At 40.5% G+C, this 21,118-nt stretch overlaps 1 protein-coding gene across 15 annotated transcripts in view; it reads left to right on the top strand.

Annotated features, from left to right (window-relative positions):
• The window catches only part of ptprt (protein tyrosine phosphatase receptor type T), a 224,702-nt gene extending 220,369 nt beyond the window's left edge, over window positions 1-4,333 (top strand). For all 15 annotated transcript variants that reach the window (XM_058054365.1, XM_058054362.1, XM_058054361.1 and 12 more), the window contains 3 exons: window positions 729-892; window positions 2,837-2,972; window positions 3,041-4,333. In XM_058054365.1, coding sequence (XP_057910348.1) covers window positions 729-892; window positions 2,837-2,972; window positions 3,041-3,094 — 354 coding nt within the window. In that variant the 3' untranslated portion in view covers window positions 3,095-4,333. The remainder of the gene's footprint in view (window positions 1-728; window positions 893-2,836; window positions 2,973-3,040) is intronic.
• Window positions 4,334-21,118: the final 16,785 nt, after the last annotated feature.

Raw genomic sequence — 21,118 nt, 5'->3', positions numbered from 1 at the left:
TACACATAATGTCATTGTATGGTTATATCACCTCGTACTTCGGTATGGGACAAAAAATTTAAAAAATTTAAAAAAATTAAAAAAAAACATTCAACTGTATTATGGAAAGCAGGAAGTGAACAAATGTAACAGTTACTGATTGTAAAAGTACCAGATGGAGGGGTAGGATTTAATAAGCTTTGCTTCTTCCTACTCCTTTTGGACATGTGGAACTGTGAACTGATTATGGGATGCACTCAATTGTAATCTGATGCATGTTCAAATGAAATAAAACCATTACCATTACAATAAAGTCAATGAATTATTGTAGCCACTAGTTGTCGCCAAAACAACCACCACCCCTGGGTACTCCATTCGCTTGAGTCATTTGTCACAGAGTGCCGATAGATAGATTTTTTTATTTTATTTTTATTTTATTTTTTTAGATAGATTTTAAACATTTAACCAGTTTTTAAAATTTATTTAGTAATTTAAAATTGCTAGTCGTGGTGGGCATCTTTCATGCACAAAATGTATCAAAGTGCATTTTTCAAGGTTGCTGTATGTGTTGTGCAAGTTAGGACTTGGGTTGTTTGGAATGTTGAAGATGTTTCTTCTGAGTTTCAGTAGTTCTGCGTTGGTCTTTTGGGACGTATGGTTCGTTTTTGATCATTCATTTTCCAGACGATAAATGAAGGATATTTGGTCTTCCAGGTTGAGTTTGTAACGTCAGCTTTGTCTCTCCTCAGCCACAGGATGGCTATCGCCTGGTGCAGCACTTCCAGTTCATCGGGTGGCCAGCCTACAGGGACACGCCCCTCTCCAAGCGCTCCATCCTGCAGCTGGTCAGGCGGCTGGCCAAGTGGCAGGAGCAGTACGATGGCGGAGACGGGAGGACGGTCGTGCACTGCCTGTAAGTCCCTGGCTTATGTATGTGATGTTTCTGTGCTTTTTGTGTGGCGTTGAAGCCCAAACTTTTCGCAGTCCCGTTAAACCTGAAAAAATGTGCAAGTACTTCTCAAAAAAACAAAAAATGGTCCTATTAAGCAGACCCTGAGCTAGTCCCCGAGACTTATCCACATTTTATCCATCGTAGACCTCAAGGACTATTTTTGGACTATTGTGTTCAAGTCATATTTTTCCAATGAAAATGTTTTTTTTTTTGCCATGTTATCAAACTCATTTTCCTCAATGCCAGTAGCATTTAGACCGATTCTGTCTTTGGGGGATAAAATTCAGCTTTTAGCTTTCAAAAGATCCCAAATCCACCTGTAGTCCAAATGGTTCAAGGAAAGCTTTACAGATACTTTGCGTATGACCTTTTTTTTTTAGCAATTTAACCAAAAAGTGAGAGGTTAAAGAGTTTATTTTGCAGAAAGTTTGACACTTGGCTCTGTGGGAGGTTGTGATGTTGAAAGATTTGTTCCAGTGGGAAAAAGTCGGCAAGTGGCATCAATCTCTGAACACAAAGCACTTAGAGACCTTTGGCTGAGATTGCTTGCTCTTCTGTGGCCTACAGACTCGCTGAATAACAAAATGAAAACCCACAAAATCAATTTATGAGTCTCAGGTAACCTCAAGGTAAGACTTTGCTACACCAGTCGATTGAAAGGAAAATAATGGAAATGTATTTGCATCAGGGCCGCATGGTGGCTTCACATCGTAGTTTTGAAGTTTTTAATCTTCATTGAGACGCCTCATGCAGGATGCAGGCTTCTCGGATGAGGACACCTGCCATACACATTCGTCCTTTTGGGAATTTGACCTCCATTAGTGGGCTATATCGGTCCCTTGTAGACTTAGCATGAAGTTGCATGCAGTGTTGAAAGGGCCATCGCATGGTGGCTATCTGGCAACACATCCAAGAAAATTCACAATTTCCACTATTCTTCATTTTCCATCATTCATTTTCTACCGCTTATCCTCATGAGGGCCGCAGGGGTGCTGGAGCCTATCACAGCTGTCTTCGGGCGAAAGGCGGGGTACACCCTGGACTGGTGGCCAGCCAATCACAGGGCACATATAGACAAACAACCATTCACACTCACATTCATACCTATGGACAATTTGGAGTCGCCAATTAACCTAGCATGTTTTTGGAATGTGTTCGTGTTCTTACAAAGAACACTAAACTCATCACACACCAACTTAACACTCAAAAGGTATAATTATGAAACCAGCTCAACGAATCATTCATTCATTCATTTTGTACCGCTTATCCTCACGGGAGCCTATCCCAGCTGTCTTTGGGCGAGAGGTGGGGTACACCCTGGACTGGTCGCCAGCCAATCACAGGGCACATATAGACAAACAACCATTCACACTCACATTCATACCTATGGACAATTTGGAGTCGCCAATTAACCTAGCATGTTTATGGAATGTGTTAGTGTTCTTACAAAGAACACTAAACTCATCACACACCAACTTAACACTCAAAAGGTATAATTATGAAACCAGCTCAACTGAATCATTCATTCATTCATTTTCCACTGCTTATTCTCACGAGGGTCGCGGGGGTGCTGGAGCCTATCCCAGCTGTCTTCGGGCGAGAGGCGGGGTACACCCCGGACTGGTCGCCAGCCAATCACAGGGCACATATAGACAAACAACCATTCACACTCACATTCATACCTATGGACAATTTGGAGTCGCTAAGTAACCTAGCATGTTTTTGGAATGTGGGAGGAAACCGGAGTACCCGGAGAAAACCCACGCAGGCACGGGGAGAACATGCAAACTCCACACAGAGATGGCCGAGGGTGGAATTGAACCCTGGTCTCCTAGCTGTGAGGTCTGCGCACTAACCACTCGACCGCCGTGCCGAATTTCAGACCCAATTCTCTCCTCTCTGCAGAACGGGCGGCGGGCGTTCCGGAACCTTCTGTGCCATCTGCAGCATCAATGAGATGATCCAGCAGCAGAACATCGTGGACGTGTTCCACACGGTCAAAACCCTGAGGAACAACAAGACCAACATGGTGGAGACCATGGTGAGGAGATCTTTATTGGCTGAAATCGAACTAAAAAAAAAGCAAGCTAATGTTTTTCCTCTTGCTAGGAACAATACAAGTTCTGCTACGAGGTTGCTCTGGAGGCCCTCAGCTCCTTCTGATGTGCCATCAACGCAACGCGCGGACGCACAACAAAACATAAAACAAAGCTTTGCGTTGACGGACGCCAACTTGTCAGGATGCGTGCGTCTGCATCGAGCGTTGGCTTCCGTCACGTTGAAGGACGTGTACAAAGGAAGAAGAAGAAGACGAGACGTTTATGAAAGCTTTTTCAGCTTTGTGTGGCTGCGGGCTGTCATGTGATTATTGTACAGTCTTTGACTTTTTAGATTATTCTACGCCTTGAATGTTGTCTCCGTCGACGTGCTAGATGCACACCTGCACACATGTGGCCTTGACTCCGCCCCTTGACGCAATCTTTAGAGCACTTGTGGGGCGGAGTCACGTGCAACAACAACAAACCTGAACATCCTTCTAGGTCAGAAGAGCGCAGAGAAGAGTCAGCAAAATATGTTGTGAAGTTCTTGACAGGTTTGCTGTCCACTGATTGGCTACCAAAGATGAATAAGTTAATGATAAATGGTCCAGAAGCCGGAATAGCTTGCGGACCACCTCATGAGAAGAGTGTGAGAGCGCAGGTTTGAACGTTGTTGCAAACATAAACGGTTGCACGAGCGGACATGTTGGTGTGCATCCACCCAGGCTGTAAATAAGAAGACAACCACAGTCAAACAATCATTCCGTCCTTTCTTTCTTCTCTTCTTGAATTCTGTCCATGTTGTCCAAAGGTCGGAATATTTCTTTACTTTGCTCTCAGCTGTGCTCGGACTCGCATGGAAAGAAGAATACGCCAAATGGGAGAAATTATTCCTTATGTTGGTCCATCTATTGTGTTGTATAGCGGCCTACCAGACCATCCATGCTTGTTTTTAAGTTGTTTTTTACGTATCTGTACATCAGACTGCTTTATTTATTATTTTTTTTATTTGGATAATTTTGTTATTTTTAATTCTGCAACATTTTTTAATTTTTTTTTTTTAATTTTTTTTTTTTAAGGCGTCTGCAACATTTTTTAAATGTTCGTAGCAAAGTGTTGATTCTTCATCTGTTTGTTGACGTTGGGTCCAGTCGGGATTGGCTGGCTGGCGACGCCTCGTTTCAGCTGCTTTTATATTTTCCTTTTGATGTTGTTTAGTTTTTTTGGTCTTGAATTTGTACATTTGTTTTTGTATAATTCCAAAATTATTTGTCCGGGAAAAGTGTTTAGATTGACATTGGTTGTTTAGTTGTTTGAAATGTGGTTAATAATAAAAATCTAATAAAGGGATCAAAATGCTGAATTTTTTATTTCATTACATCTGCATCCATACCAATAATGTCATCACAATTCCGCTAAACAAGTACCTCATGTGGGGCTACATGGCGCCGTCACAGCTAGTAGACCCATGTTCAATTCCAGTCTCGGCCATCTCTGTGTAGAGTTTGCATGTTCTCCCCGTGCATGCATGGGTTTTCTCCAAGGACTCCGACTTCCTCCCACATTACTCTCTCGCCCGAAGACAGCTGGGATAGGCTCCAGCATGAAGATAAAATCCTGCTAATCCTTCAAATTTTAAAAAAAGTCACCACAAGCAGCCTAATTTGTTTCCTCTGCCAATCAATCAGTGGATGTTAAACGCAGAAGCTGACCCTTCATTCTTTATTTAGATGCTAGCTTCCCACCGGAGCTCATTAATATTCATGAGCCAGCATTAGCATGCGCACAAGGACGCAGCCTGCACTTTGACCGTCCATCAGCCAAACGGCGCCACTCCCGCGACGAAAGACATCCGTCAGCTCAGCTTTGGGCCATCGTGATGTTTGCTAACTCTATGACAGTTTTCTGTTTTTTCACCCTGTCAGGATTATCAATGCCGGTGGAATCAGACTGATGCTAACATCTCAGCCATGCTGTCCAATCAGTACAAAGTCACGTTAAGCTAGTGCTTCTCAAACAGTGCGGCAGGCCCCCTGGGGGGTGCACGGGGTACTGTCAGGGGGCCTCATTTCAAGAGGCTTTCATTTCAATCCAGACCTACCAACATGTACAAATTTATAGTACTCAACTTATATGCTTAATATGCTTGTATGCGCTCCATTTTGTTCAGCCTGTGCAGTACAGGAAAATATATAAATATTATCAGTTTCTTTAGTATTTCAATTTTTTTTTTTTTGGGGGGGGGGGGGGGGCGCAAAAAAATATCCATCCCTTCGGGGGGGGGGGGGGGGGGCATGACAGAAAATAATTGAGCATCTTTTTAGTCTTACATGACAGTTTAGAGCAGGACAATGAAACTCGTGGCAATATTAAGTCTCAATACATCTTACAAAAAAGTGCCTCAAGGCATGCTGGGAGGCCGGAAGCATTTCATTGATTTATCTTGACTACATTCAATTTTCTCTTTATGTTTCGACATTAGACCGGAGCGTGAGACAACACATAAACAAAGTTATTTTTCCATCACTCACTGGCGCCGTGAATCAAAGCGTTAGCGGGCCTGTTAGCGCCTAGACAAGCATTTTGTACTCATCAAACGGCAAAAACGAGAATGTCTCGTCAAGAAGCGGTGGGATAAAAAGCGGAGCTGCCGTGACTTCACAGGGAATTTTAGATGATTGCAAACGCAAGCGGTGCTGCGGCGCCTTTTTTAACTTTTCCGCCATAACACTGAAGACAAAGAGACAAAAAAATTGACACTAATTAGCGGCACAGGACAATGACAAATATGAATAAATAAACACTTCTTGATATGATACAGTAACATTAATAATTTTACCTGGGTGTCGGCATTTTTTTGGGCTCTATTGTTTCAAATGAAGCTGCTAAATATCAATATACGTAAGTTACTGTATAGAATATGCTAACGCTAATGCTGAAGCTGTAGGATCGCTAACTTCTTGGAATGTAAATAAGGGACACTGTTGCAAGTTCATGTGCCCTGTGATTGGCTGGCGACCAGTCCAGGGTGTACCCCGCCTCTCGCCCAAAGACAGCTGGGATAGGCTCCAGCACCCCCCGCGACCCTCGTGAGGAAAAGCAGTAGAAAATGAATGAATGAATGAATGTTGCAAGTTCCTGGGAATAGTGAAACATGTCCAAAAATGTACCTGAGTGAAGTTGGCCAACTTCCTCCCTCAAAACTCAAATAGTTTTGTGCGGGCAAAATGAACGTCTGTGCTGCTTTTGTGTTTTAGTTATTACAGTTTATTAGATAAGTCAACCAAAGCTCACCATGCCCCCCCAACATGATCCCAATTGAACCGGAATGGTGGCATTTTTTTGTGCTCGTTATGTGCTTTTTTTTTGCAGGTAAAATGAACATTAGTTGTCTTGAGAGCAGTCATGGAGGAAATGTATGAGCTCATAATCACATGCAGTAATGGTAATGGTAATGGTAATGGTTTTATTTGAACATGCATCAGATTACAATTGAGTGCATCCCATAATCAGTTCACAGTTCCACATGTCCAAAAGGAGTAGGAAGAAGCAAAGCTTATTAAATCCTACCCCTCCATCTGGTACTTTTACAATCAGTAACTGTTACATTTGTTCACTTCCTGCTTTCCATAATACAGTTTAAGGTTTTTTTGTTTTTTTGTTTTTTTTAAGATTGAGGAATAAAAGTATGTTCTGCTTTACAAATGATTTACTGTATTTCAATACATTCATTCATTCATTCATTTTCTACCGCTCTCGAGGGGTGCTGGAGCCTATCCCAGCTGTCTTCGGGCGTCCAGGTGGGGTACACCCTGGACTGGTCACCAGCCAATCACAGGGCACATATAGACAAACAACCATTCACACTCACATTCATACCTATGGACAATTTGGAGTCACCAATTAACCTAGCATGTTTTTGGAATGTGGGAGGAAACCGGAGTACCCGGAGAAAACCCACGCATGCACGGGGAGAACATGCAAACTCCACACAGAGATGGCCGAGGGTGAAATTGAACCCTGGTCTCCTAGCTGTGAAATACAAATATTTAAAAAGTATTTGTTCAAATTAATTATTTGTAAAAAAAAAAAAAAATGTGCCGTTCTGACTACTGTATTCAGATTATATGTATGTATTATACATGTATGTATTATAAATGTATGTATTATACATGTATGTATTAGACATGTATATATTATACATGTATGTATTATCTACAGCTAAGTTTCAGTGATGCAGGTGGATTCTTCTCTCTTGCTTTTTATTAGTCACCTGGTTTCCCTTCTAAAGGTTCAATAATTCAACCTGCTACCTTCTGACATGTCAGCACATCACACACACACACACACACACACACACACACACACACACACAACTCTGAATAAGAACTTATGCAATATTGATACTGTTAATAAATATAATGATTATTTGACAGCCTGGAGGAAGGTCTAAATAACATTCTCCTTCTGTGTGTGTGTTGTGTGTGTGTGTGTGTGTGCGAATCATAACATCGCAGTATTGACACCATCCGCGCCTTCCAAAAAAAAAAAAACGACATACATATTCTATGATTTATCCAATATGAAAGCACCTCGGTGGTGCTTTACTGTACACAAAAACAAATCAAATACTTCATTATAACGTTTGAAAAAGAAGGCTAATGTAGCTTTTTTTATAAAAAAAAAAAATACTGCAACTGTATTGCTGTAATTGTGTTTACTAATACGGTTCATGTCTTCATTGTTACTATTGCCACTGGTTAGTTGGACTGTTTTGACTATTTCAGTGATATCATCTCCATTGTGACCCTTAGCCATCATTGACATTTATGGGATTTTATGGGATTTTTTATGGGATTTATGGGAATTTGCTGCTCTTTTTGTCTGGCTCTTTTTTGTGTGTGTGCGTGTTTACATTTTAATTTTTGTGTACCTTTTAATAGTAGTGCAGGTGGTTCTCGGTTTACGGCATTCTGTTCTATGATTATGAATGCACTTCTGTTATTTTATTAATTAATTATTAATACTGTACAAAAAGAAAAACAAGAAGCGACCTTTTGGTCGTGACTATATCTGCATCTGTATCTGTTCATCCATCTAAATCAGGGGTCTCAAAGTTGCGGCCTGCGGGCCAAATGGAGCACGCGGGATGCTATTTTGAGGCCCCCAACCGTGATATGAAAGTTTAATGTGTGAGTTTGATATGGATGCTGTATGGTATCACGTACCCAGAAATGACAGCTTAAATTGTTTATTTATTTTTTCATCTTATTTTGTGTAGAAAAATAAAAATTAAGATATTTGGAAACAGTGGAATGTTTTATCAGAACTTTTCTTGTAGAAACCCGGAACCAAAGCACTGAAAAAGTGTAGGGTCCAGCAGAAGCACAACCATTGAAGACAGTTTATTTATTTATTTATTTGTTTTTAATAAATACGTTTTTTTTTTAGTTTGAGACCCCTGATCTAAATGATCTGTATCCGTATCAGTACTCTCAGTGGGGCGAGGCATAAATCGGTAATGGGTGTGTCTTTACCTGAAATGGGTGGATCTTATGTCTGTACATCATCTGTCAGCCATGTTGACTGTATTTTCTCCATGTTCAGTACTACAAGCAGTTTTTAAACTGACTTTTTATCAGCTGAAGAAAGGAAACAAACAAAAAAATACTGTCAGTGACTGATGCACAATCGTGCCCGTTGTCTTGTCAAATGCACCGTGTGTGTTATGAACAAAATTTTAAATTGCAAGTTGCATACTGCAATGTATTGCAATGTGTATGTACCGAAGGCACCGGTGCCATTGTAGTACAGAGTATGCATCCTTAGTCACTTTTACATTCAACCAGTAGAGATGAACTATGAATGTCATATTACTGTACTTTGCCAACATGTTACTCTGCTGATGTACGGCTTGCAACTTATTCTTGTTTTCTTTTTGTACAGTATTAATAATTTATGGAAGTACATTCATAATCATAGAACAGAACGGCGTAAACCGGGAACCACCTGCACTACTATTAAAAGGTACACAAAAATTAAAATGTAAACACACAAAATAAAAAAATAAAAAAGAAATGTAATATCATGATTGGCTGTGACCTCCATGAAGACACACATCATGTACACCAGGGGTCTCAAACTCAATTTACCTGGGGGCCACTGGAGCTAGGGTCTGGATGAGACTGGGCCGCATCAGGTTTTCAAAAAAAAACAAAAACGCATTTATTAAAAAAAAAAAATTCCTTTCCACTGTTCTCAAATATCTTAATTTTTATTTTTCCACACAAAATAAGATGAAAAATAATGAACAAATCAAGAATAAAGAAAATCAATCAATCAGTAATAAATAAATATAATAATAATAATAAATGGCAAATAATAAAAACTTAAGAAACCACATATAGTTGGTGGGTAGACAAATTATTTTTTTCTGATTAAAATGAACAAAGCATTATTAGAGCCCTGTAGACATGACAAAACACGACTATAGTCACATTTATACTCTTTTTATCTACTGCAGCGTCTTGAGACACATGCTAACTCGCAAACTAGAGAGCTAGCGACCTAAACAGTAGCCTTCAAGTTACTTCCTTTAAACTTGAATAGCCAAAAACTTACCACTTCCACACGGATAGGGAGGATAACTATTAACAGTTATCTAACCTTTAACATGAACATTAATCAAACGTAATATTTTTTTCTGGGTACATGATACCATACAGCATCCATAACAAACTTGCGCAGGCCGCATTAACATTAAACTTTCATATCAAGGCGGGGGCCTCAAACTAGTGTCCTGCGGGCCACATTTGAACCACGGGCCGCGTGTTTGAGACCCCTGATGTGACGAATGAAGTGTAGAATGTGTTCCACTTTCAGGCCTTATTAGCTGCAAAGGTGAGTGCCTTATTGTCTTTATGTCGCCACAGATGTATTTCTACGTGTGTGTGTGTGTGTGTGTGTGTGTGTGTGAGTTGTGTGTGTGTGTGTGAATGTTGTAGCTTGACACCTTGATGACCTGATCATTGTGTAGAGGATGATTGCTGGCAATCATTGCTCTGCCTGCTCGCTTTCATTCCCAGTGTTTCTCTCTCATATACACACATGCACACACACACACACACACACACACACACACACACACACACACACACACACACACACACAGTTCTGTCTCGGTAGGTCATCGTCTTCACTCATCACTTCTTTCTCTCTCTCCAACCTTTGAGTGGCCGTCACTCTCTGTTTTAGCCCAGCCACGCACACACAGGAGGACAGGTTGATCTGACTGCAGTGCCAATGATATCGCCACAGTCGTCTAAGTCTGAGTGATGAAGGCCATTGCCAACAAATAATGCTGTGAAATGGAGCCTTGTGTGTGCAACACAACAATACCCGTGCACAAGCGTTTACACGTCAAGTGCAAATGAGAAAATCAGCGACGTTGATGAATGAAGTCATGTTGTGTCTCAATCTGGCGCCCAAGCGTACTTAATGGGACTGTGTTTATAAGAAAGAGTGTATAAGTATGTTCATGAGACACAGCATCAGTGCATCGCTCTTCCGCTCTAATACAGTCAATATGGGGGCAGGTGGTTGCAATCCACCACTGAAAAGGAGAGAAGAAGAAGTATGTACATTTCTGGTAAGTGCTTAGTGATGGTAAGGGTCATCATTTGCACATTCAGGAAATAAGCTAACAAGCTAAAACCTGTCAGGTTCAAACTCATGTGACACTTGTAAAAACACTTCAATACAGAAAGACAGAAGAGACAGACAACAATATTCAAAGTTACTCGCAGCGAGGAGAGTGAAACCACATACCCAGTGACACTCCTCTCTTTTTATTCTCTTTTCGGGGGTCCCTACTACATGGTCGTGCAACTCTAAGGGGGGAGGGCAATTGAATTTGTTTGTCTATGTGTGTGTATATGTGAGAGTAATTACTTTTACTGTTTTATGATTTTTTATCTTGACACATTCTTGCAGGATTAACATGAACATCTGCAGGGTTGCTGTCGGCGCATCCAGGCACCTCCAGGACCAGGGGGTCGCTGGGCGTCTCTGATCAGGGTCACAGGAACATTCCCTCTTCAGCACATTCAAACACTTTCTATTGTCTAAGCAAATGGATATAGGAGTGATAACTAATACTATATTCATTCTATCTACATTTTATTCTAACAGTATGCAGTTCACACTTCTCTCTTTTTATTCTCTTTTCGGGGGTCCATACTACATGGTCGTGCAACTCTAAAAGGGGGGCTGTATTTGTTTGTCTATGTGAGGAACATCTGCAGGGTCGCTGTTGGCGCATCCAGGCACCTCCAGGACCTGGGGGTGACTGGGCGTCTCTGATCAGGGTCACAGGAACGTTCCCTCTTCAGCACATTCAAACACTCTTTCTATTGTCTAAGCAAATGGATATAAGGGTGATAACTAACACTATATTCATTCTATCTGTGAGGTAGCATTTCTTTATTCATCAATGGAATATTTTCATTGTTAGAGCAGAGACAATCAATTTCTGACCTTCCAAATACAGATTTTAACATCATTAGAGCCCTTTAGACATGAAATAAAACCCTTATAGTCACTTTTATGCTCCTATTGCCCAATATATAAGATTAAAATTTAGCCATAAATTAACCACCATGCTATAAAAGCAGCAGGGTTCAAAGTTTAAGAAAAAAGTATCAACTTTTACACTGGACTTTACAATATTTTAGGCTAAGAAATACATAAATATGCATATTTTTGATGAATAGCCTGAATTCAAGAACAGAAGAGTGATGATCTATGAATTATTATCAATTATTATGTTTCAAACCAGTGTGAAAAGGTGAGGGATTACAGTACTGCAGTACTACTTTGGTCAGTTAAGAGTTACTTCACTGACGCTTGTGGGCTTTGATGTTCTGGTACCAACAATTTTCCCCCACGTGTGTAATTACACCTCTTGGCCTCTTGAGGCAACAGACTTGTAAGCGATGTGGTTCACAGGCAAGGACAAAGGAGATGCTAGCAGGCCCCAGAAAGAGCGAGAAGAAGGATGAGGAGTGTGAGGAAGAGTTCGGCTGTGTCACACAAGGCCTTTTTATAAAAGTACGCTTCTCTGCCATGGAGGGCTTGAATCGTCCCTCAGGCTGGCTGGCTCTGTTATCACAGGACTAAATAGAGATACCATTTTCCCCCCAAAAGAGAGACAATTTTCTCCTCCATGCTCTTTGCTCGACGCAAAGGTTGCTGTAATTTAGCTCCTCGCCCGGGGAGGAACACGGTGCCACAGCCGGGTCGTCACAAAGCATCCGCTCACCAAAATGCCAAAGAGATTATTCTTCATCTCAGGAAGGAAAAAGACGACTGGGCGACGGGGAAGAGAAGGAAAGAAGGTGTGTGTGGGGGGGGGGGGAGGATACAGGTGACAGGGCAAAAGACTGAAAGGGGGGAGAGAGGCGGACAAAGACAGAAGAGCTTAGGAGAAGATACAAGTAGATGATTAAAAGTGAGTAGATGAAGGTTTGGGTGGGGGGTTGGGGGGGCACCGTGGGGAATGATGGAGGCAGCGAGCCAGAGTGTAGAGGAGATAAGAAGCTGTGAGCTAATCAAAGACGAGCCCAGATGATGAGTGCAAACTAGAGGAGGGATAATAGGAGAAGAAGAGGATAAGAAGGGGTGGAGGAGGCGACACATGAAAGCCTGCAGGTTGACGCAGGGGGAGAAGATTCCACAATCCAGAGGGACAAACGTCTACTTCTTCATCATCAGCAACTCTCCAGGCCTCAAAGAAGGTTGATTTCATCCTGCTGGTCGTCGTCATGCATCCATATGTTCAGAAGGTAACACCGTGTAGGCGTTGGGACGGGTACAGGAAGTGAAAAGTGAAGAAGGGAATGTTTATGTATAGATCAGCTGGAGTGCGTCCTCTGGTGAGGTCATTGATGGTGGATCTGGTCTAGTGTACATGTCACTTCAAGAAACGGCCAAGTTCCGGGTCAAGGATTTTTGGGGGTTTTGGGACCCCCACAGTGGGGAATGACTGGCAAAGACCACAAACTAAATCAAATCAAATCAACTTTATTTGTAGAGCACTTTTCCTGCAAAGACATGCAACACAAAGTGCTTTACAGAATTAAAAACAATTACCACAATTAAAAAGAAAAACAATTACAAAGAAAGCCCCTCCCTCCCACCCTACATACTAGACACACACCCACCCACACCCACCCCCACACAAACACAATCACACACAGTAGGGAGACATGGCATGGCACTGAGGATCAAGGAAACGCCACCTTTGGGGTCGTCCACACTGGGAGGACCGCAGGCCGTGCTATCCGGGGACCAGCACCCGGGCCCCCCGACTCCAACAGACGAGCGAACCCCCACATCAAAGGGAGGAACCCCCAGTCGGCCGGGTCGAAGGGACCCAAGAACGGCACCCCCTCAGCAGACCTGACACAGTCCCCAGTGTGGAGGACCCCCCCTGAGGAAACACTGGAGTTAAAAGACTAAGAGCATAAAATAGGACTAAAAAGATTTTTTTAAATATGAGTTAAAAGCCTGATTAAAAAGGTGTGTCTTTAATCTCAATTATCAACAGTCTCTGCAGTCCTGAGGCTCTCCGGCAGGCTGTTCCACAGGTGGGGGCCATAGTGGCTAAATGCTGCCTCACCGTGGGTTTTTGTTCTGGGTTTTGGTATCGTTAAAAGGCCTGTGCCGGAGGACCGCAGGGTCCGCGGGGGTTGATATGGTAAAAGCAGATCAGATAAATAAGAATGTGCAAGGCCGTTAAGACATTTAAAAACCAGTAAAATCGATCCTGAAGCGGACGGGGAGCCAATGTAGCAACTTTAAAACTGGTGTAAGTAAGACTTATTTATGTCTTTTACAGTTTTTTGGAGTGAGAGGCAAAAAGAGGTCACACTGAAAGAGGTGACAGTTCGATAGGTTTTAAGAAACGGACAAGTTCCAGGTCAATGATTTTAGGGGGTTTTGGGACCCCCACAGTGGGGAAATGATATAGTCGAATGACTGGCAAAGACCACAAACTAGAGTTAGCATGATCTCACAGCGGTTGACAAATGTTTAAATCCGAATGCTCACTTCAAAGACTTATTTATATGTCTTTTACAGTTTTTTGGAGTGAGAAGCAAAAAGAGGTCACACTGAAAGAGGTGACTGATCAATAGGTTTTAAGAAACGAACAAGTTCCAGGTCAATAATTTTAGGGGGTTTTGGGACCCCCACAGTGGGGAAATGATATAGTAGAATGACTGGCAAAGACCACAAACTAGAGTTAGCATGATCTCACAGCTGTTGATGAATTTTTAAAACCAAATACTCAGTCAAAGACTTATTTATATGTCTTTTACAGTTTTTGGGAGTGAGAAGCAAAAAGAGGTCACACTGAAAGAGGTGACTGACAAAAAAAGCTACAATGTGGTAGAAGTGCATGGATCTTTTGCATGTATTAACACACTCGAGAGCGCGTGGATGGGTAGGTTATGCATCATAGGGAAATTTTAACAGTGAGAAATTCACGGTAATTCATTCCAAAGGTCATATCACAAAAAAAACATGAAGACATTCAGACATTTCATCCAAGAACTTTAGTTAGCGCCCTAACTCTCAAAAAGAATCAGAATTGAGAATCTTTAGGAATCGGAATGGAAACGAGGAATAACATAATCATCCATGTAGTTGGATGCTCCAAGTGTGGCATCCTTATAAAAACATGTCCAGTGTTTCCCCCACAGGACAAAAAAAGTACTGCATGAGCTGCACGAGAGTACGACTAGCCTCTCACAGTGTGTCCATATGCACGCTGGAGTGGTGTCGGACATTAAAATATGCTGCTGTAGAGGAATGAAGGCTGTCCAGCAGGGATCGCAGACATCATTATTCCAGGTAGAAGCCTGACTTATCACCTCTTCCTTCCTGGCTGCGTGCTGGCTGCTCCATACTAATAAACACACACACACACACACACACACACACACATAGCCTCATCATATCATCATGGCGCTGGATGGAGCCTTGACCCTTGACCCTTATGTACAAGTATGCTGATATGCATGACACTCAAAAATGTCACCCTGCACATATTCAGGCCTAAACACAGGCAACTTCATTTAACCTGCACGGCAGCCATCATGTCTTCATTGGACCGCCCACCTTGCTTTGTGTTCCCGGGGTCACGCTCCAACATGAACACCATGTATCTCCATATTGGCTAACGTGACACATGAAGACAATTTACCAACAAAAGTATAAACAAGTACATTTAAAAACTTGTACTCTGGTATCGGCGAATGGTCACGGCGTGACCATTTGTGGCGCTCGCTCCTCTGTCGCCACGGTAACCACTCCTGCCGCAATTACTTGTTCCCTCTCGCCGACACGTCGACAATCATACTAATCATTTTAATTCAAATGTTTCACTTCCACTTTGGCGCTCGGCACACGGTCTGACACGCTGATCGCATCGGTGAACCGCTCGATAGTGCAGACGGACGGTTTGATTCCTCTTCCTCTAAAACGGATTAGGGATGATTATTGTGGGCGCCAAAGTTCTACCCGCAGGACTCACCCAGGACATCCTGTATTTACCTGATGTATTCAGTCTCAGAGTCAAAGATGTGGCTTCACTTCCTCTTATGCTTGGGAGAGAGTGGAGAAGGGGAAAGGGAACTCCAACATTGTTTGTAAAATACAAAAATATCTATCTTCTCTTAACACTTCTCATCCCAAATGATTCCTTCCTTCCTTCCTTCCTTCCTTCCTTCCTTCCTTCCTTCCTTCCTTCCTTCCTTCCTTCTCATTTCACTGTCCAGAGTTTCATACTTTGCACTTTACGTTTACTGATCCGGATGTTTGTGCCACATAGAAATGTGCAGCTTTTCACATTTGCAGTTCCTTCCTTCCTTCCTTCCTTCCTTCCTTCCTTCCTTCCTTCCTTCCTTCCTTCCTTCCTTCCTTCCTTCCTTCCTTCCTTCCTTCCTTCCTTCCTTCCTTCCTTCCTTCCTTCCTTCCTTCCTTCCTTCCTTCCTTCCTTCCTTCCTTCCTTCCTTCCTTCCTTCCTTCCTTCCTTCCTTCCTTCCTTCCTTCCTTCCTTCCTTCCTTCCTTCCTTCCTTCCTTCCTTCCTTCCTTCCTTCCTTCCTTCCTTCCTTCCTTCCTTCCTTCCTTCCTTCCTTCCTTCCTTCCTTCCTTCCTTCCTTCCTTCCTTCCTTCCTTCCTTCCTTCCTTCCTTCCTTCCTTCCTTTCTTCCTTCGTTCCTTCCTTCCATGGCCTTTCTGACGAATACTGATGATGCTTACTAGTGGAGATTTGAACCCAAGGTGTCCGCTCCAAAGTCCAGAACGCCAACCACTACACCACGGCGTTATGAGGAAATGAATTATTTTGATTATTATTAAAATAGTATTTTCTTTGAAATAAGCATAATAACAATTATTAGATTATACAGTAGATTATTAAAACATTTTTAATAAAATAATTATGAATGAATTAATGGATTAATTAATATAATTTATATTATATTGATTCCAAAATTATTTTATGAATTAATTAAAATTTGTAATCCAATTGAATTCATGTAAAGGTTAATAACAGTTTATTAATAGTTCATTTTATATTAAATAAATTAAAATGATAAAAAATGTATTCAATGAAATTCATAAAAATAAAATAATAAAATGTAAAATAATATTTTAATTTATATGAATGATCTATTATTAGATTTATATTTCATATTTATATTTTTATATTTACATTTGTTATTATTATTATCTAGATTTATCACATTATATTAATAAAAATAGTATTATATACATTTAAAAATATTTGATACATTCTTTAATAGTTTATTTTAATTAAATTAATTAAAATCATTGAATTAAATGTATTAAATCAAATTTATAAAAATAAGTTTTTTTTTAATACAATTCCAATTTATATGAGTTATTTATTATTTATTGATTTTGTATTATATTGGAGGTGCAAAACGACTTTTCTCAAACTAAATTGTTTAACATTGAGTCAATCTATTCATGAAATAAAAAAAAGAGATATTTTTTCCTCCAAGAAAATCTCCTGAATGCATTGAACAAAATATGCATGTTGGAAATGTAATTTTTGAAAGACCAACATTATATCGGCTTTGCAGGTGATTGCAGTTAATTGTTAATTGAAGGTGATTACAAATATGATGATTATTTGTCCTGTGGGTTGTAGTATGCCCAGCAGTATCTGATAAGAAGGTAGAAACCACAGAATAACCACAAATATGGTCTTTTATTAGCAAAGTCACAACAATATTTTAGCTCTTTTAGCAACAGAGATGAATGTTAAGATGGTTTTCCGCGGTGAGCGATCAGGAGGTCAAACGGCAGTCGCATTAGCCGCTGTTGAACTTTGGGGAGATAAGAGTTCATCATCTTCCTCCCCGCATCTATCCATCATCTCTACCGTTTCATAAGCCCCCACCTCCACATTCTCCTTCCCTGCTGATCCCCCGCCGCCTGCCTGAGATATATAATCAATCCCACAGTTCCTCCCACTTCCAGCTCATTGAAACGGGAAGCATTTAAAATGTCAATTAGGAGCTAATTCAATTAAGGGCACAATGTGATTTAGGCATTTTGCTCCTCTCGCCTCCAGCTATGGATAAATGTGTCTGGCTCCACAGAGGAAAAGATGCTCAGCTGCTGCACAAAGGAGCTTCTCTTCAGGGAGGCAGAGGAGGGGCGGGGGGGGGCAAGAGGAGGTCAGCGTCTCCTCCACGGAGGAGAGAGGGAAAGGGAAAGGAAAGTAAGTGAAAGTCAGCAACAAACAGGGAGGGACGGGGTGTCCAAAGTTTAGGTCAATATTTTGGGTCCATTTTTTGGTTTGCGTGCAATGTGGTGCACGTTTTGGTGTATCACAAGAGTAGTTGCACTAGTTAGCAGCCTATTAGCTATTAGCTTAGTCTATTGTATTTTTATGTGCAAAAAACAATTCTAAATGCATAGAAATTATGAATAAAAACACATATTTAAGATCTATTTTACCGTCATTGAAGATAAGATTGTTGGCAGAGACATGTGGAACGGACACCACCTTCCTGTTTTGCCATGAGTTAGTTCTTCAATTCAATCTTTATCAAAATGCTGCTAGTTGCAACTTCTGTTGGCTCCATTTTGCAGCCATGGTCAAAAGAAAAGAATTCCGGGTTGGAGTACAATATGTTTCGGTTAGAGGCTAGAGATTCCGGAGCGGATGAAAGATGCTACCCAAGATTCCACTGTACTGTGTATTGACATTGGATCATGTACAAAATATATTGAAGTGGCCTCAGTGCGTCCCTCCATTTTTCGGGGGAGGGGGGGCAGGAGGAGGTCAGCGTCTCCTCCATGGAGGAGAGAGGGAAAGAGAAGGAACGTCAGTGAAAGTCAGCAACAAACAGGAGGGACGGTTGTCCAAAGTTTAGGTCAATATTTTGGGTCATCACAAGACATTCTAGTTAGCAGCCCATTAGCTTGCTGATGTCAGCTCCGTCTATATAGTCTATTGTATTTTTATGCGCATAAAACAATTCTAAATGCATAGAAATTATGAATAAAAAGGATAAAGAGACATATGGAACGGACACCACCTTCCTGTTTTGCCATGAGTTAGTTCTTCAATTCAATCTTTATCAAAATGCTACCAGTTGCTACTTTCATTGGCTCCATTTTGGCTAATTTTGCAGTCGTGGTCAAAAGAAAAGAATTCCGGGTTGGAGTACAGTATGTTTCGGTTAGAGGCCAGAGATTCCGGAGCGGATTAATGATGCTACCCAAGATTCCACTGTACTGTGTATTGACATTGGATCATGTACAAAATATATTGAAGTGGCCTCGGTGCGTCCCTTCATTTTTCGGAATGTGACCCTCGCTGGAGAAGGTTTGGAGCATCCCTACAGAGGAAGGTGAGTGAAAGAAAAGGAGAGGACAAAACGAAAAAGGAAATGAAAGGCAAAGTGTGGAGGTGATGGTGGGATGTTGGGGGGGGGGGGGGGGCAAGGGGTGAAGATGAAGAGAGTTGTTGCTGCTAAATGGACTATTGATTGAGAGGAGATGAGATTTTCTGAGTAAACATATAACCAGACTGCATGTACAATGTGTGTGTGTGTCTCCATGGTGATTTAATGCAGCTTCAGTCCACAAGGCCAAAGGTCATGGAAAGGCGGCAACACTCGCAGGTCACATGATGTCTGCAGAAGTCATTACGGACGGTGTCTTCTTGTGTGATAAATAAAAGCATGGTTTGTAGAAAGAGTTTCGCATAAAACTTTGGTTTCAAGTGGACACTGCCCTCTTGATGTTGTGCAGATATTACCACCATTATGTCAAGATATGAATCATTCATAATCATATGTTTGATGTTTGATGTTTTTTATATTTTGCTAAAAGTGATTTTTTAAAGAGAACGTTAGTATTTAATATCAACCAGTTTTTCCTTGTTACATTTTTTGCTCTATTTTCCTATTAATGTATTAAATAATTAAATAATTAAATAAAATAATATTTTATTCATTCATTTTCTATTTTATTTTATAATTTTATGAAAATAATTACAATAGTTATGACATTCATTATGATTAATTGGGATATATAGACATAGACTTTCTTTATTGTCATTGCACAATAACACAGCAGTAAAATTGCCAACAAAATGTCGTTGCCTGGCTCCCGTGTAAAAATAAATAATAAAGTAATAATAAATAAATAAATAAAATAATCTCTAAACTGTCTAAACTTTTCCCAACAGAAACCCCATCGTGAAAAATGAAAGGACGCAACTTCACCACTTTGATATTTAGTAAATCAATACATGTAGATATGCTAAGAAGTTTTATATATTTCAAGACAAAAACAGCATCCCAGCATTGTTATATAGGTGAAAAAGCCAATTATTAGTATGAACTCATTGCCCTTTTCCCCCATTTTTGCAGTTGTTCTTTTTTAAAATTTCCCAATTATTTACATTTTAAATAATCTACGTAAATTCTCTTTTCCTAATATTATGACTTTATTGCCATAAAATTACAAATTTCATTTAGCTTTATTTGTTTATCATATTATTACCACTTCAAAAAAATATTTTTACTTTAATTTACTTTACTTTATTCTCTCCAACACTACAAAAATGGCATTATTTTTCCTTAGAATATTATTAGGTTATTTTTCATTTATATCATAGTTTTTTTTAATATTGCCAAAATTTCAGGTTTCTGATTGTAAATGTTCTTCTGATAATTTGGACTTTAATAATAATAATGTAATAATATGTATTTAGTTTTGTTTGTTTTGAAGTTTTCAATTTTACTCTTGTAAAATAACAGCTGTTTTTTCCCATTTCTGCTGTTTTGTACCAAATTTTCCCAAAATGACATTTTAATTTGTTATTTACAAACACAAGTTTCACTTTTTATGGGGGTGCAGCACCTGCTATCTGGACTTTCCTACTGGGCCTTTTCATTGGTATTACTCCTTTTTTAATACAATCTAAAAAGCTTTTAAAGGGGACACATTTTTCTCATTTTACACCCTTTGTATTGAGTTGTGGACTCCTATAGAGCAGCTACACACAATAACCCACACAGAAGACGATCTATATCTTCCAGATTTTGGCACCTCTTTCAAATGCTCTGTCTTAATTTATTCCACATATTCCGAGCATGCCCACTCCACTGTGATTGGTCACACTCCCAAGAATTCCTGAAGACTTCCAAACTACTGCCGAACTCTGTTTTCAAATTTGGTTGGTGTAGAAGTTGACATTGTGGAAAGCAGGAAGTGACCAATGTAACTCTTTTTGGACATGTGGAACTGTGAACTGATTATGGGATGCACTCAATTGTAATCTGATGCATGTTCAAATGAAATAAAACCATTACCATTACCGAAATCATGTGCCAAAAAGATGGCGAGTGACATGATTAGAAATGTGTTGCTGTGACTATTGAACTCCGAAAAAAGCCTTCATAAGGCAAACACCTTCTCTCGTCTATCCCTCGTGTGTGTGCGTAAAAAGCTACGCCCAACGATTTATTTCCTGTTTAATCAGGTTTGGCAGAGCGGTGTGAGCTCAGCGTCAAGGTGTATTTATGGTGTGTGTGTG

Source organism: Doryrhamphus excisus, chromosome 18, assembly GCF_030265055.1.
Source record: "Doryrhamphus excisus isolate RoL2022-K1 chromosome 18, RoL_Dexc_1.0, whole genome shotgun sequence".
Lineage (NCBI taxonomy): Eukaryota > Metazoa > Chordata > Actinopteri > Syngnathiformes > Syngnathidae > Doryrhamphus > Doryrhamphus excisus.
Note: the sequence above shows the minus strand (reverse complement) of the source record. Positions and strands in the feature narration are given on the sequence as shown.